The 16,536-nt window shown below is 40.6% G+C and overlaps 1 protein-coding gene across 1 annotated transcript in view; it reads right to left on the bottom strand.

The window, feature by feature from the left end:
- Nucleotides 1-16,536, bottom strand: part of LAMA1 (laminin subunit alpha 1) — a 160,694-nt gene that overhangs the window by 93,801 nt on the left and 50,357 nt on the right. The window contains exons 4-6 of the mRNA XM_089894940.1: nucleotides 12,171-12,413; nucleotides 11,000-11,179; nucleotides 8,051-8,140 (exon numbers count right to left, since the gene is read on the bottom strand). Of these exons, the coding sequence (XP_089751066.1) occupies nucleotides 8,051-8,140; nucleotides 11,000-11,179; nucleotides 12,171-12,413 (513 nt within the window). The remainder of the gene's footprint in view (nucleotides 1-8,050; nucleotides 8,141-10,999; nucleotides 11,180-12,170; nucleotides 12,414-16,536) is intronic.

The raw sequence follows: 16,536 nt of genomic DNA, 5'->3' as shown, positions 1-16,536 counted from the left end.
ACTAGGAAGCCCCTTCGTGGGCGGAGACTGCGGAGGGCGGGGGAGCTTCGGTGCCGCGGAGGAGAGCACAGCCACAGGGGTGCACAGGACAAAGCGGAGACATTCCCACACAGAGGATCAGGGCCGACCAGCACTCACCAGCCCGAGGCTTGTCTGCTCACCTGCCAGGGCGGGCGGGGCTGCGAGCTGAGGCTTGGGCTTTGGTCGGAGCGCAGGGAGAGGACTGGGGTTGGCGGCGTGAACACAGCCTGCAGGGGGTTAGTGCACCACGGCTAGCCGGGAGGGAGTCCGGAAAAGCTCTGGAGCTGCCGAAGAGGCAAGAGACTTTTTCTTCCCTCTTTGTTTCCTCGTGCGCGAGGAGAGGGGATTAAGAACGCTGCTTAAAGGAGCGCCAGAGACGGGCACGAGCCGCGGCTAAAAGCGCGGACCCCAGAAACGGGCATGAGACGCTAAGGCTGCTGCTGCCGCCACCAAGAAGCCTGTATGCGAGCACAGGTCACTATCCACACCTGCTTTCCGGGGAGCCTGTGCAGGCCCCCACTGCCAGGTTCCCGGGATCCTGGGACAACTTCCTCGGGAGAACGCACGGCGCCTCAGGCTGCTGCAACGTCACGCCGTCCTCTGACGCAACGTCACGCCGTCCTCTGACGCAACGTCACGCCGTCCTCTGCAGCAACGTCATGCCGTCCTCTGCCGCCGCAGGCCCGCCCCGCACTCCGCGCCCCTCCCTCCCCCCGACCTGAGTAAGCCAGAGCCCCCGAATCGGCGCCTCCTTTAACCCCGTCCTGTCTGAGCGGAAAAACAGACGCCCTCCAGCGACCTACATGCAGAGGCGGGGCCAAATCCAAAGCTAAGCCCCTGGGAGCTGTGCGAACAAAGAAGAGAAAGGGAAATCTCTCCCAGCAGCCTCAGAAGCAGCGGATTAAAGCTCCACAATCAACTTGATGTACCTGCATCTGTGGAATAAATGAATAGACAACGCATCATCCCAAATTGAGGAGGTGGACTTTGAGAGCAAGATTTATGATTTTTTTCCCCTTTTCCTCTTTTTGTGAGTGTGTATGTGTATGCTTCTGTGTGAGATTTTGTCTGTATAGCTTTGCTTCCACCATTTGTCCTAGGGCTCTATCCGTCCCTTTTTTTTTTCTTAATAATTAATTTTAATAACTTTTATTTTACTTTATCTTCTTTCTTTCTTTCTTTCCTTCCTTCCTTCCCTCCTTTAGAAAACGAATCATCCCAAATTAAGGAGGTGGACTTTGAGAGCAAGATTTATGATCTTTTCCCCTTTTCCTCTTTTTGTGAGTGTGTATGTGTAGGCTTCTGTGTGATATTTTGTCTGTATAGCTTTGCTTCCACCATTTGTCCTAAGGTTCTATCCGTCCGTTTTTGTTTTTTTTTAAATTTTTTTCTTAATAATTATTTTTTAATTTAATAACTTTATTATATTTTACTTTATTTTATTTTACTTTATCTTCTTTCTTTCTTTCTTTTTTCCTTCCTTCCTTCCTCCCACTGTCCCTCCCTCCCTCCTTTCTTTCCTTCTTTCCTTCTTTTCTTCTTTCTTTCTTTTTCTTCCTTCCTTCCTTCCCTCCTTTCTTTCTTTCATTCTTTCTTTCTTTCTTCCTACTTCTACTAATTCGTTCTCTCTACTTTTTCTCCCTTTTATTCTGAGCCGTGTGGATGAAAGGCTCTTGGTGCTGCAGCCAGAAGTCAGTGCTGTGCCTCTGAGGTGGGAGAGCCAACTTCAGGACACTGGTCAGCAGGAGACCTCCCAGCTCCACATAATACCAAATGATGAAAATCTCCCAGAGATCTCCATCTCAACACCAGCACCCAGCTTCACTCAATGACCAGCAACCTACCGTGCTGGACACCCTATGCCAAACAACTAGCAAAACAGGAACACAACCCCACCCATTAGCAGAGAGGCTGCCTAAAATCATAATAACTCCACAGACACCCCAAAACACACCACCAGACGTGAACCTGCCCACCAGAAACACAAGATCCAGCCTCATCCACCAGAACACAGGCACTGGTCCCCTCCACCAGGAAGCCTACACAACCCACTGAACCAACCTTAGCCACTGGGGACAGACACCAAAAACAACGGGAACTACGAACCTGCAGCCTGCAAAAAGGAGACCCCAAACACAGTAACATAAGCAAAATGAGAAGACAGAAAAACACACCGCAGATGAAGGAGCAAGATAAAAACCCACCAGACCTAACAAATGAAGAGGAAATAGGCAGTCTACCTGAAAAAGAATTCAGAATAATGATAGTAAAGATGATCCAAAATCTTGGAAATAGAATAGACAAAATGCAAGAAACATTTAAAGGACCTAGAAGAACTAAAGATGAAACAAACAATGATGAACAACACAATAAATGAAGTGAAAAATACTCTAGATGGGATCAATAGCAGAATAACTGAGGCAGAAGAACGGATAAATGACCTGGAAGATAAAATAGTGGAAATAACTACTGCAGAACAGCATAAAGAAAAAAGAATGAAAAGAACTGAGGACAGTCTCAGAGACCTCTGGGACAACACCAAACGCACCAACATTCGAATTATAGGGGTTCCAGAAGAAGAGAAAAAGAAAGGACTGAGAAAATATTTGAAAAGATTAGAGTTGAAAACTTCCCTAATATGGGAAAGAAAATAGTTAATCAAGTCCAGGAAGCACAGAAAGTCCCATACAGGATAAATCCAAGGAGAAATATGCCAAGACACATATTAATCAAACTGTCAAAAATTAAATACAAAGAAAGCATATTAAAAGCAGCAAGGGAAAAACATCAAATAACACACAAGGGAATCCCCATAAGGTTAACAGCTGATCTTTCAGCAGAAACTCTGCAAGCCAAAAGGGAATGGCAGGACATATTTAAAGTGATGCAGGAGAAAAACCTGCAACCAAGATTACTCTACCCAGCAAGGATCTCATTCAGATTTGATGGAGAAATTAAAACCTTTACAGACAAGCAAAAGCTGAGAGAGTTCAGCACCACCAAACCAGCGTTACAACAAATGTTAAAGGAACTTCTCTAGGCAGGAAACACAAGAGAACGAAAAGACCTAAAATAATGATCCCAAAGCAATTTAGAAAATGGGAATAGGAACATACATATCAATAATTACCTTAAATGTAAATGGACTAAATGCTCCCACCAAAAGACACAGATTGGCTGAATGGATACAAAAACAAGACCTATATATATGCTGTCTACAAGAGACCCACTTCAGACCTAGAGACACATACAGACTGAAAGTAAGGGGATGGAAAAAGACATTCCATGCAAATGGAAACCAAAAGAAAGCTGGAGTAGCAATTCTCATATCAGACAAAATAGACATTAAATAGACTCTATTACAAGAAACAAAGAAGGACACTACATAATGATCAAGGGATCAATCCAAGAAGAAGATATAACAATTGTAAATATTTATGCACCCAACATAGGAGCACCTCAATACATAAGGCAAATACTAACAGCCATAAAAGGGGAAATCGACAGTAACACATTCATAGTAGGGGACTTTAACACCCCACTTTCACCAATGGACAGATCATCCAAAGGGAAAATAAATAAGGAAACACAAGTTTTAAATGATACATTAAACAAGATGGACTTAATTGATATTTATAGGACACTCCATCCAAAAACAACAGAATACACACTTTTCTCAAGTGCTCATGGAACATTCTCCAGGATAGATCATATCTTGGGTCACAAATCAAGCCTTGGTAAATTTAAGAAAATTTAAATTGTATCAGGTATCTTTTCCGACCACAACGCCATGAGACTAGATATCAATTACAGGAAAAGATCTGTAAAAAATACAAACACATGGAGGCTAAACAATACACTACTTAATAACGAAGTGATCACTGAAGAAATCAAAGAGGAAATCAAAAAATACCTAGAAACAAATGACAATGAAGACACGACGACCCAAAACCTACGGGATGCAGCAAAAGCAGTTCTAAGAGGGAAGTTTATACCAATACAAGCCCACCTTAAGAAACAGGAAACATCTCGAACAAACAACCTAACCTTGCACCTAAACCAATTAGAGAAAGAACAAAAAACCCCAAAGTTAGGACAAGGAAAGAAATCATAAAAATCAGATCAGAAATAAATGAAGGAAACAATAGCAAAGATCAATAAAACTAAAAGCTGGTTCTTTGAGAAGATAAAATAGATAAACCATTAGCCAGACTAATCAAGAAAAAGAGGGAGAGGACTCAAATCAATAAAATTAGAAATGAAAAAGGAGAAGTTACAACAGACACCGCAGAAATACAAAGCATCCTAAGAGACTACTACAAGCAACACTATGCCAATAAAATGGACAGCCTGAAAGAAATGGACAGATGCTTATAAATGTATAAACTTCCAAGACTGAACCAGGAAGAAACAGAAAATATGAACAGACCAATCACAAGTAATGAAATTGAAACTGTGATTTAAAATCTTCCCAACAAACAAAAGCCCAGGCCAGATGGCTTCACAGGCGAATTCTATCAAACATTTAGAGAAGAGCTAACACCTATCCTTCTCAAACTCTTCCAAAATATAGCAGAGGGAGGAACACTCCCAAATTCATTCTACGAGGCCACCATCACCTTGATACCAAAACCAGACAAGGATGTCACAAAGAAAGAAAACTACAGGCCAATATCACTGATGAACATAGATGCAAAAATCCTCAATAAAATACTAGCAAATTGAATCCAACAGCACATTAAAAGGATCATACACCATGATCAAGTGGGGTTTATTCCAGGAATGCAAGGATTCTTCAATATAGGCAAATCAATCAATGTGATAAACCATATTAACAAATTGAAGGAGAAAAACCATATGATCATCTCAGTAGATGCAGAGAAAGCTTTTGACAAAATTCAACACCCATTTATTATAAAAACCCTGCAGAAAGTAGACATAGAGGGAACTTTCCTCAACATAATAAAGGCCATATATGACAAACCCACAGCCAACATCATCCTCAATGGTGAAAAACTGAAAGCATTTCCACCAAGATCAGGAACAAGACAAGGTTGCCCATTGTCACCACTCTTATTCAACATAGTTTTGGAAGTTTTAGCCACAGCAATCAGAGAAGAAAAGGAAATAAAAGGAATCCAAATCGGAAAAGAAGAAGTAAAGCTGTCACTGTTTGCAGATGACATGATACTATACATAGAGAATCCTAAAGATGCTACCAGAAAACTACTAGAGCTAATCAATGAATTTGGTAAAGTTGAAGGATACAAAATTAATGCACAGAAATCTCTTGCATTCCTATACACTAATGATGAAAAATCTGAAAGTGAAATCAAGAAAACACTCCCATTTACCACTGCAACAAAAAGAATAAAATATCTAGGAATAAACCTACCTAAGGAGACAAAAGACCTGTATGCAGAAAATTATAAGACACTGATGAAAGAAATTAAAGATGATACAAATAGATGGAGAGATATACCATGTTCTCGGATTGGAAGAATCAACATTGTGAAAATGACTCTACTACCCAAAGCAATCTATAGATTCAATGCAATCCCTATCAAACTACCAATGGCATTTTTCACAGAACTAGAACAAAAAAATTCACAATTTGTATGGAAACACAAAAGACCCTGACTAGCCAAAGCAATCTTGAGAAAGAAAAACAGAGCTGGAGGAATCAGGCTCCCTGACTTCAGACTATACTACAAAGCTACAGTAATCAAGACAGTATGGTAAAAAAAAAAAAAAAAAAAAAAAGACAGTATGGTACTGGCACAAAAACAGAAAGATAGATCAATGGAACAGGATAGAAGGCCCAGAGATAAACCCACGGACATATGGTCATCTTATCTTTGATAAAGGAGGCAGGAATATACAGTGGAGAAAGGACAGCCTCTTCAATAAGTGGCGCTGTGAAAACTGGACAGGTACATGTAAAAGTATGAGATTAGATCACTCCCTAACACCATACACAAAAATAAGCTCAAAATGGATTAAAGACCTAAATGTAAGGCCAGACACTATCAAACTCTTAGAGGAAAACATAGGCAGAACACGCTATGACATAAATCACAGCAAGATCCTTTTTGACCCACCTCCTAGGGAAATGGGAAAAAAAACAAAAAAACAAATGGGACCTAATGAAACTTCAAAGCTTCTGCACAGCAAAGGAAACCATAAACAAGACCAAAAGACAACCCTCAGAATGGGAGAAAATATTTGCAAATGAAGCAACTGACAAAGGATTAATTTCCAAAATTTACAAGCAGCTCATGCAGCTCAATAACAAAAAAACAACCCAATCCAAAAATGGGCAGAAGACCTAAATAGACATTTCTCCAAAGAAGATATACAGACTGCCAACAAACACATGAAACAATGCTCAACATCATTAATCATTAGAGAAATGCAAATCAAAACTACAATGAGGTATCATCTCACACCAGTCAGAATGGCCATCATCAAAAAATCTAGAAACAATAAGTGCTGGAGAGGGTGTGGAGAAAAGGGAACACTCTTGCACTGTTGGTGCAAATGTAAATTGGTACAGCCACTATGGAGAACAGTATGGAGGTTCCTTAAAAAACTACAAATAGAACTACCATATGACCCAGCAATCCCACTACTGGGCATATACCCTGAGAAAACCATAATTCAAAAGGAGTCATGTAGCAAAATGTTCACTGCAGCTCTATTTACAATAGCCCAGAGATGGAAACAACCTAAGTGCCCATCATCGGATGAATGGATAAAGAAGATATGGCACATATATACAATGGAATATTACTCAGCCATAAAAAGAAACGAAATTGAGCTATTTGTAATGAGGTGGATAGACCTAGAGTCTGTCATACAGAGTGAAGTAAGTCAGAAAGAGCAAGACAAATACCGTATGCTAACACATATATATGGAATTTAAGAAAAAAATAATGTCATGAAGAACCTAGGGGTAAGACAGGAATAAAGACACAGACCTACTGGAGAACGGACTTGAGGATATGGGGAGGGGGAAGGGTGAGCTGTGACAAAGCGAGAGAGAGGCATGGACATATATACACTACCAAACGTAAGGTAGATAGCTAGTGGGAAGCAGCCGCATAGCACAGGGAGATCAGCTCAGTGCTTTGTGACCGCCTGGAGGGGTGGGATAGGGAGGGTGGGAGGGAGGGAGATGCAAGAGGGAAGAGATATGGGAACATATGTATATGTATAACTTATTCACTTTGTTATAAAGCAGAAACTAACACACCATTGTAAAGCAATTATACCCCAATAAAGATGTTAAGAAAAAAAAAGTATAAACATGATTTCTAACTGCACGTGATTTTCACTTGACTATCTTATAGAGAAGAGCTTCAAAATTCAAAAGGTCACTGAATTGCACACTTAAAAACGATTAAAATGGTAAATTTTACGTTACCTTTTTTTTAACCCCCCTCCAAAAAAAAAATTTATGGAAAGAATTTAATTAGAAACATATTCTCCTACCAACACAAAATTAAATTGTTTAAAAAAATTAAACCAGTTAAATTATCTGAAAATCTTTTTTTGTGGCTTGATTTTATAACTTTCAACACATGCCTTGAATAAAAAAGTGCAATGCAAATATTATAGCTACAAGTGCTATTTTGAATTTTTAGTAAAATGTGAAATACTATAACTCACCTTTGGGCTTCCCTGGTGGCGCAGTGGTTAAGAACCCACCTGCCAATGCAGGGGACACGAGTTTGAACCCTGGTCCGGGAAGATTCCACATGCTGTGGAGCAACTAAGCCCGTGCGCCACAGCTACTGAGCCTGTGCTCTAGGGCCCGTGTGCCAAAACTACTGAGCCCACGTGCCACAGCTACTGAAGCCCGTGGGCCTAGAGCCCGTGCTCCACAACGAGAAGCCACCACAATGAGAAGCCCACGCACCGCAATGAAGAGTAGCTCCCACTCACCGCAACTAGAGAAAGCCTGCGCACAGCAACGAAGACCCAACACAGCCTAAATAAATAAATAAAATTTATTACTATAACTCACCTTTATAGTTTCATCCCATGGGCAGCTACTAGCATGGCCATAACAAATACACATTCCTCCAACAGAAATGTCTTTTATTGAATAGTAATACTAAGGAAAAAGAAAGTAACAAGCAAAAATTAAAACCTCTTCTATTTCAATGAGAAGAAAATGTTGGCACTCCAACAAATATCTCGGTTGTTATTGGTAATCAAAAACACAGATATGCATTTTAAACTATATTTCATGCACAAGTAAATATAAATAAAATATTTATGTTCAATTAATGTAAACAATGTTCAGGGCTTCCCTGGTGGCACAGTGGTTGAGAGTCCACCTGCTGATGCAGGGGACACGGGTTTGAGCCCTGGTCTGGGAAGATCCCACGTGCCGCGGAGCAACTGGGCCCATGAGCCACAATTACTAAGCCTGCGCGTCTAGAGCCTGTGCTCTGCAACAAGAGAGGCCAGAACAGTGAGAGGCCCACGCACCGTGATGAAGAGTGGCCCCTGCTTGCCACAACTAGAGAAAGCCCTCGCACAGAAACGAAGACCCAACACAGCCATAAATAAATTAATTAATTAAAAAAAAAAAACAACAATGTTCAAAATAGTTCATCAACAGAAACCAAAGAAGTTTAAAAAGAATTTCTCAACTTGGCTGCATCTTAAACCAAGGCAGTCATATTCAAAGGCCATGTTACTGAAAACCCTAAAAATATTCCTAAATTGAATACAGCCCTATATAAAAAGGAATAACTCATGACCAATTAGGATTTATCCCATGGGTGCAGAGTTAATTTAACACACAAAAAATCAATAAATGTGAATCACCACATTAACAGAATAAAGGAGAAAAATCATATGATCATTTCATTAGATGCACAAAAAGCATTTTACAGAAGGCAACACCATCAATTAAAAAACAACTCAGCAAACCAGAAGTAGAAGAGAACTTCTTCAGTCTAATGAAGGCGTGTCTATGGAAAACCTAGAGCTAACAGTGAAAGATTAAGTGCTTTCCTCTTGAAATCTGCTCTTACCATTTCTATTCAACATTCTACGGGAGGTGCCAGCCAGTTCAATAATGCAAGAAAAAAGAAGTCAAAAGCAAACAGAGTGCACAGTAAGACTAAACTGTCATTATCTGTAGATGACATGATTGTGTACATAGAAAATCTATCAAAAACTACTAGAATATGTGAATTTGGCAATGTCTCAATCAACAAAAATGAATTGTACTTCTATATACTAGCAATGAACAAATGGAAAATAAATGTTAGAAAGCAAATTATTAACACTAATATTAAAAAACATGAAATACTTAAAAATAAACTGAACAAAAGATTGACAAACAAATAATAGATCATTGCCAAGAGGAACTTAAGAAGACAGAGATAAGTGGGGAGGTATAGCACATTCATGGACTAGATGATCCAATATTGTCAAAATGTCTTCCAAAATTCCTCCTAAATTGATCTACGGAATCAATGGAATCCCAATGAAAGTCTTAGCAGGATTTCTTTCTTCCCTTCTTTCTTTATTTCTTTCCTACTTTCTTTCCTTCTTTCTTTTCTTCTTTCTTTCTTTCTTTCTTTTTGGTATTAATTGACAAACTGATTCTAAAATTTATAAGGAAACACAATGAACTTGGAACAGCCTAACCAATCTTGAAAAAGGACTGAGTTGGACTATTATGGTACCTGACTTCAAGATTTACTGCAGTAATCAAGAAAGACTGTTATTGGCATAAGGATAGACAAACAGATCATTGGGACAGTATAGAGTCCAGAAACGCACCCACAATAATACGGTCAAGTAATTTTCAACAGGGCACCAAAACAATTTAAAGGGAGAAAGGAAAGTATTTTCAACACATGGTGCTGGAACAATTGTATATACACATGGGGAAAAAACAGCCTTCGCCTCTACCTCACACCAAATACAAAAATTAACAAGAAAAGGATAATAGATGTGAAAGCTGAAACTATAAAGTTATTACAAGAAAGCATTGGGAAATATTTTTGTAAACTTGCGATAAGCAAATATTTTTCAGAAAGGAATAGAAAGCACTAACTATAAAAGAAAAACGATAAACTGGACTTTATCGAAATTAAACCATCTACTCCTCAGAAGTCATAGTTAGGAAAAGCAGATAAGCAAGAGACAAACCAGGGCAGAGAGAAGGGATTTGCAGTATAGACACATCTGACAAAGGATTTCTACATAGCATATATAGAGATCTTTTATAACTCAGGAATAAGGAGATGGATAACCCAATTTAAAAATGGATAGAAATGTCATCAGATACAAATAAGGACACGCTCAACATCAGTCATCAGGGAAATACAAATTAATACCCCGAGGAGATGCCACCGCATGCACATCAGCACGGCTGAGGTGACAGTGACCGACGCCCCAATGTGTGAGAGTGTGCGGTATACCCAGAGCCCTCACACACTGCTGGTCTGTAAAACAACACAGCTGCTTCTGACAAGGCTTAGAAAATTCCTAAAAATTAAACACATAGCTATCCTGTAACTAAGTAATCCCACTCCTACTTTATCCAAGGGATTTGGAAATGTTTGTCGCCACAAGCCTTATACGTTTACTATACACTGAAAATATGTACGTTTTCCTGGATGTAGCTTATATCTCAAACTTTAAAATTTTCTTCTAAGTGGGAAAAAACCCCAGCCATTCTCACTTGCTTGATCAGATGTAGAGCCAGATTAGAACGTGAAGAAATGACCACTACATCTGCTGCATGATGGCGTTATGGGATGGGTGGGGACGGGGGACCTGAGGGCACCACGTCAGAACCATAACCTCGTTTAAAGGTGGCATTTTTAACAAAGCATAACTAACGATCTTCAACAAAAATAAGAAAAAAAGGCCAACCTGGGAGGAAAAGTCTATTTCCCTGAAACAACATAAACTTTTCAGCGGTCAGGAGCCCTGCCACACTCACTCGTCTTGTGACAATAGGGTCGAGGTCTTTAGGGTCCCGGTGGCTGAGGGTCATAAGATCGGCATTGAGGGTTCGAATGCGCTGTAAGCGCAGGCGGATGTATCGTGCAGAAGTAAATTCCAACAACTTGGGTGAAAGATCATCAGAGCTTGGTCTGCCATTGATTAGCGATGTATGAATCTAGAGATAATGACATCAAAATAAACAAATATCAATTTTAAGCATGCAAAAAATAGCCCTGATTGTTTACATTCAGGACATAATCTTTACAGATACTATCTAAAATCAAACCAAACAATGGGGTTCTTATAGAAATCTGTCTAATATTCATTGACACTTGTGAACAGCATGATCACAGCCCAAGTTCAGTTTATTGAAGTTATTCGTTCCAGCGTCTCAGAGATTGCGGGAAACTTTTAAACAGGACCACTTCTCCCAGCGAGGTGAGGGCATTTTAACGTGTATCCACAGGCTTCTCTGAAACAGATTCTAAATGTCATGAATAGACTGGGGAGAGTGGGGGAAAGCACCAGAAAGCTTTGTAACTCCCATTTTCTCATCTCTGCTCTTGAAACAATGCAGGGCTTGCTGCAGAGTTCCTGCTGTGAAAAGCACTTGCAGGATTTTTGTAGTTTTAGCTCATCAAGGCATGCTACCAAGGCATGGCTTGTTTTTGATTACACTCTGACTTAAGGATGTGTGTGCAGTCCGGGCATGGAGAGCACGGAGCTGGAATATTTCATGAACCATCTCCAACCCTCAACACCTCCAGGGACAGGTAGAACTTCCCAGAGAAAACTGAGAGCTCTATATTTTAGAAGCATTTTCGCTCTCTTTAATATTTTAACAAATCTTGTTGCCTTGGCGTCATGAGAAAGATGCTCTGAGAATGATCTGATGGAGTTATTAGATCACAGCACAGTGAAGGTTGAGGGATCTCCCTGAAGGGAAGAAATCAATAAAGTAAAATGTGTCAGTGGTGACGTTAATCATCAGTAGACACCAGTCAATGGCACCTTAACTACAGCAGCTGGACAGTTAAAGATCTCTGTGATCTGTACCAGGAGAGCTCTATTTTGAGTGTTTCCTGTTGGCTCTGTGATGGCTAGGTTGTCACTGGAGGTGACACTGATGAAAAAACAGACCTCCTGGCCAGCAGGGGGCGCCATACCTCTCCGTGCTCAAGTGGCACCAGCCTGGAGTAATAGGAGGTGCAGATCACTTCGTCATCTGCCCTGTAAGTGGGCGGCCCCCGTCTTGGAGTGATATTGTAATGAGTCAAACATTCCGTGTCACTAACTGCATAGTACTGCCAGGGGCTGAACTCCATGCCATCCAGAGAATGCTCCAAAATCCAGTTTCCAGGCCGAGGGGCATTAGCAGCTTTGATGATGACATAAGCGACTTGAAAGACCTGGAACAAAGACATTGAAAACTGTCAATCGAAAATCAGTAACAAGTGCTCAAAAACCAAAGTGCCTCTTGAGAGCGTTGCCACCCGATGATGGCCAGTGTCTCTCACTGCTCTTGAGGCTAACTGCTCATAAGTGTTAATCAGAAATGTATCTTGTAAATGTTTTCCTGGTGGCATTTGTCTTCAAAATAAACTCAAAAAATACTCACAAATAAATTTGTATTATTATTGTTGTTATTAACACTGTTAATATTGACATAAGTGCTTGTTTTCTTGTTTCCAATGTCTTTCTCATCAGGATTCTGAATGATAATAGTTGTATTATGTTTCATTAGTAGTCGTGTTAAATGTATTTCTCATATAGTGATTTGGAGATAACACATCGGAATATGAGAAAAAAAGTCAGCCCGTTACACACTTATCACGATGGTTAAAATCCACAACACTGACAACACCAGATGTTGGTGAAGATGTGGAGCAACAGGAACTCTCAATCGTTGCTGGTGGGAATGCAAAATGGTACAGCCACTTGGGAAGACAGTTTGGCTTTCTCTTAAAAATTAAACACAGTCTTACCATACAATCCAGCAATCATACTCCTTGGTATTTACCCAAAGGAGTTGAAAATTTCCATAGGTGAATGGATAAAGGAAGTGTGACACAACCATACAACAGAATATTATTCAGCGATTTAAAAAATGAACTCTTAATCCACAAAAAGACATAGAGTAAACTTAAATGCATATTGCTAAGTGAAAGAAGCCAATCTGAAAAGGCTATATACAGGATGATTCCAACTATATTGCCTCGAGGCTTGTTGTTTTTTATTTTTGGTTTTAAGCTTCTCCCCATCTTAGCCGTCACCAATTCTAGCAACACAAGAGCCCCTTAAAATTAACCCAGCTGAAGCCACAATATTTCACATTTATCTACTGAATTATTCCCTGCAAAGGATGGTTTTACCTCATTATAATAACTCTGTTCACCTACAAGAAATGTCTCCCAATAAAATTTAGTCTATAAATGGTGTAAGTGTGAAATGTTGAGTACCCATGTTCATGTGCAATTTTCCTCTAGAACACAATCACTGTTTCTAAAGCACATTTAAAGCAAAATAATGTTCTCAGATTTTAATAGGAAAATCAGGAACTGTGTATCTGTTATGAAAGTTTATATCTGGAGCTGAATGTCCAATGTTTAAAAATCTAGAACCGTCTTCATCGATTTAAACCACTTTTTTTTTTTTTTTTTGCGGTACGCGGCCTCTCACTGTTGTGGCCTCTCCCGTTGCGGAGCACAGGCTCCGGACGCGCAGGCTCAGCGGCCATGGCTCACGGGCCCAGCCGCTCCGCGGCATGTGGGATCTTCCAGGGCCGGGGCACGAACCCGTGTCCCCTGCATCGGCAGGCGGACTCTCAACCACTGCGCCACCAGGGAAGCCCTAAACCACTTTTTAAAAAATTAAAATAATGCAAAGGCCATTTTGTCCTAGCATAAATATCTCCAGAACATTCTCCTATGAACATAATTACATTTTTTTCTTATTGTGAGTTTATTTAAAAAAAAAACCTTTTTTCCCAATTTTGTAATTCATATATTCCATAATTTATATTTTTAAAGTCTACTATTTTTTAATATTACTGGAAAACCAAACACTTCTCAGAAATACCTGGCAATTAATCTTACTGTCTCCTCTAGAGCTAGTCCTGAAGAACATCAGAGTTTTTTTTAATGCAGCTTGGGGGAGGTTAGTTTCACCTTTGCAAAGTTCCAGGACTGTCCCAGAACACCATGATGGAAAACGGCCTAAGCAGCTTTCCGTTTGGTTTTCATACTGATGCCCAAGCTAACTGGAGGGAGGACACCCTCTTCTTTACTCATCACTGTCCAATTGCCTTGCAAGTATTTTCACCATAAAAGGAGACGTCTATGAGCATGTGGACCACTGTGGAATATGTTAAAATAGACTTCACAAATTGCAGGTGCCAAGTGAGATGGCATGATCAGGCAGCCCATTTGAGAGGGACGGAAATCAAGGTCATTTACAAATGGACTGACTGCATTTACCTTCTGTTTTCCAATTTCACATTTGAAAATGGACAGAACCAACAGGTTCACCTCCTGTGTGCTAAGAACTTCATGTATATCATCCCATTTAACTCCAAACAACCCCATGAGTTTCAAGTCATTGTGGTTCCCATTTTACATATTTGGAAACTGATGCTTAGAGAGGTTAAAAGACAAACTACTGAGAGTTGCAGGTCCCAGTGAGAAACCAGGGGTCTCACTCCAGAGTCCTTAGCATCCACTAGACAACCCCCAAATGTCCACACACACTAAGGTCATTGAATTTTCTTTTTGTAACCCCAGAAAAAGACTCCTACATTCACTTGGGCGCTGGGTTCATGTCTAAACAGGCACCGTGGCAATTGTTTCTGTTAACTCTGCAGTTTCTGTTGTGACGGCCCAGGATGTGTGGGGGGGAGGGGATGGAGAGTGTGCAAGGAACAAAAACTAATGCTACGTAGCGTCCGCTGTGGCCAAGGACAATGCTAAGTCCTTTATTAGAATTACTAGTCTTCAGACCCTTCCAACTACGTTCTTCTTATGAAATATGTACTGTCACTTCCCCTACTTTACAGATGAGGAAACCGAGGCACAGAAAGGTTACATAATCTTCCCAGGATCTCACATGTACTAATATGTAAACCACACTTCTACAGATTGCAAGGAAAAAGAATGAAACTCCCAGCTGAGCAGCTGGTGGGTACCAATCTGGTTTTCCAAACCACTGACCTCAACCAGTAGCAATTATTTCAATACCATGTTCTTGTACTTTCATCAAACCCTTGTCAGCTTTTAGACGGACAGCTTAGTCACATGTAACAAAACGTAACCCAGTGGAAGAACAACCATAATGGGAAAACTTCAGGACCATCCCTCCAAGGATCAAGGCCTTCAGCTATGAAGCTGGGCGTTGTTCTCACAGTGTCTCACTAGTTCTCTAGGTCCCCAAATTGGAGACTAGGAAACAAGCCAAGAAAGGGACTATGAAATATAAATCTGCAAAAGAGGAAGAGGAAGCTATGAAATATCTAAACACTATTTGTTTTCACTTAAGTCACGTTATTGGCTGACTTATGTCTCCCCAAAATTCACAGGCTGAAGTCCTAACCCTTAGTACCTCAGAATGTGACTGTATCTGGAGAGAGGGTCTTTAAAGAGATAATCAAGGTCAAATGAGGTCAAATGGGTGAGCCCTAATCTCATCTGACTGGTGTCCTTTTAAGAAGAGAAGATTAGGACCCAGACGTAGGGGCAACCCTGTGAGGATACAGTGAGAAAATGGCCATCTGCAAGCCAACGGGCAAGGTCTCAGAAGGAATCAACCCTGCCAACACCTTGCTCTTGGACTTCCAGCTTCCAGAACTGTTTGCTAATAAATTTCTGTTGTTTAAGCCCCCAGGTTTCGGTATGTGCTACGGCGGCCCTAAGCAAATGAACACAAGCTAGTCTAATTCACCAATTGTGTGTTGACAGACCAGTCTTAACACCCCCTATAGAAAAAGTAAGGAATTCTCTGTTAATATATAGAATTTTAAACCTTTGCCCAAATGAAATCCGTGATATTTCCGTTGCTGCTTTTTAGCATGGTTGACTAAAGTGCCTTTTCTCTCCATATAAGGTTGGCTGAACACAAAGTGATGATGCAGGGCTTTCACTAAATGCAGAGTCACTGAGGTCTTGCCAAACCTGCAGCTGATACAGCCACTTTCAAATCCACTTTCATCAGGGTTTTCTACCAAGAGGCCTTTGTTAATGATCACTGGAATGCACATAAACAGTGCCACATAAATAAAGCACACATACACCAAACACCGCTTTCTACACAGGAATCCAGACAGGAATTTTCATGTGGGCCTCAACCTTAAATATATTAAAACCCCCTCAGGCACAGAGATAAGAAAAATACACAGAGCGTAATTCTCCAATATCAGGGGCCAGCTTCAGACGTGCTCAGGGAAGCAAAGTGTTTCTTCTCCACAGAAAGCTCAGCTGCATAAGCTGCAGGGGCCCAGATACCACACGGGACCCCTGGCTGGAAATTCTCCACACAAGCACT

The sequence above is a fragment of the Delphinapterus leucas genome, chromosome 14 (assembly GCF_059928025.1).
Source record: "Delphinapterus leucas isolate spDelLeu-1000000601 "Yukka" chromosome 14, BTC_Dleu_Yukka2, whole genome shotgun sequence".
NCBI classification, from domain to species: Eukaryota; Metazoa; Chordata; class Mammalia; order Artiodactyla; family Monodontidae; genus Delphinapterus; species Delphinapterus leucas.
The sequence above is the reverse complement of the archived record's forward strand: the minus strand, read 5'-3'. Positions and strand labels throughout refer to the sequence as shown.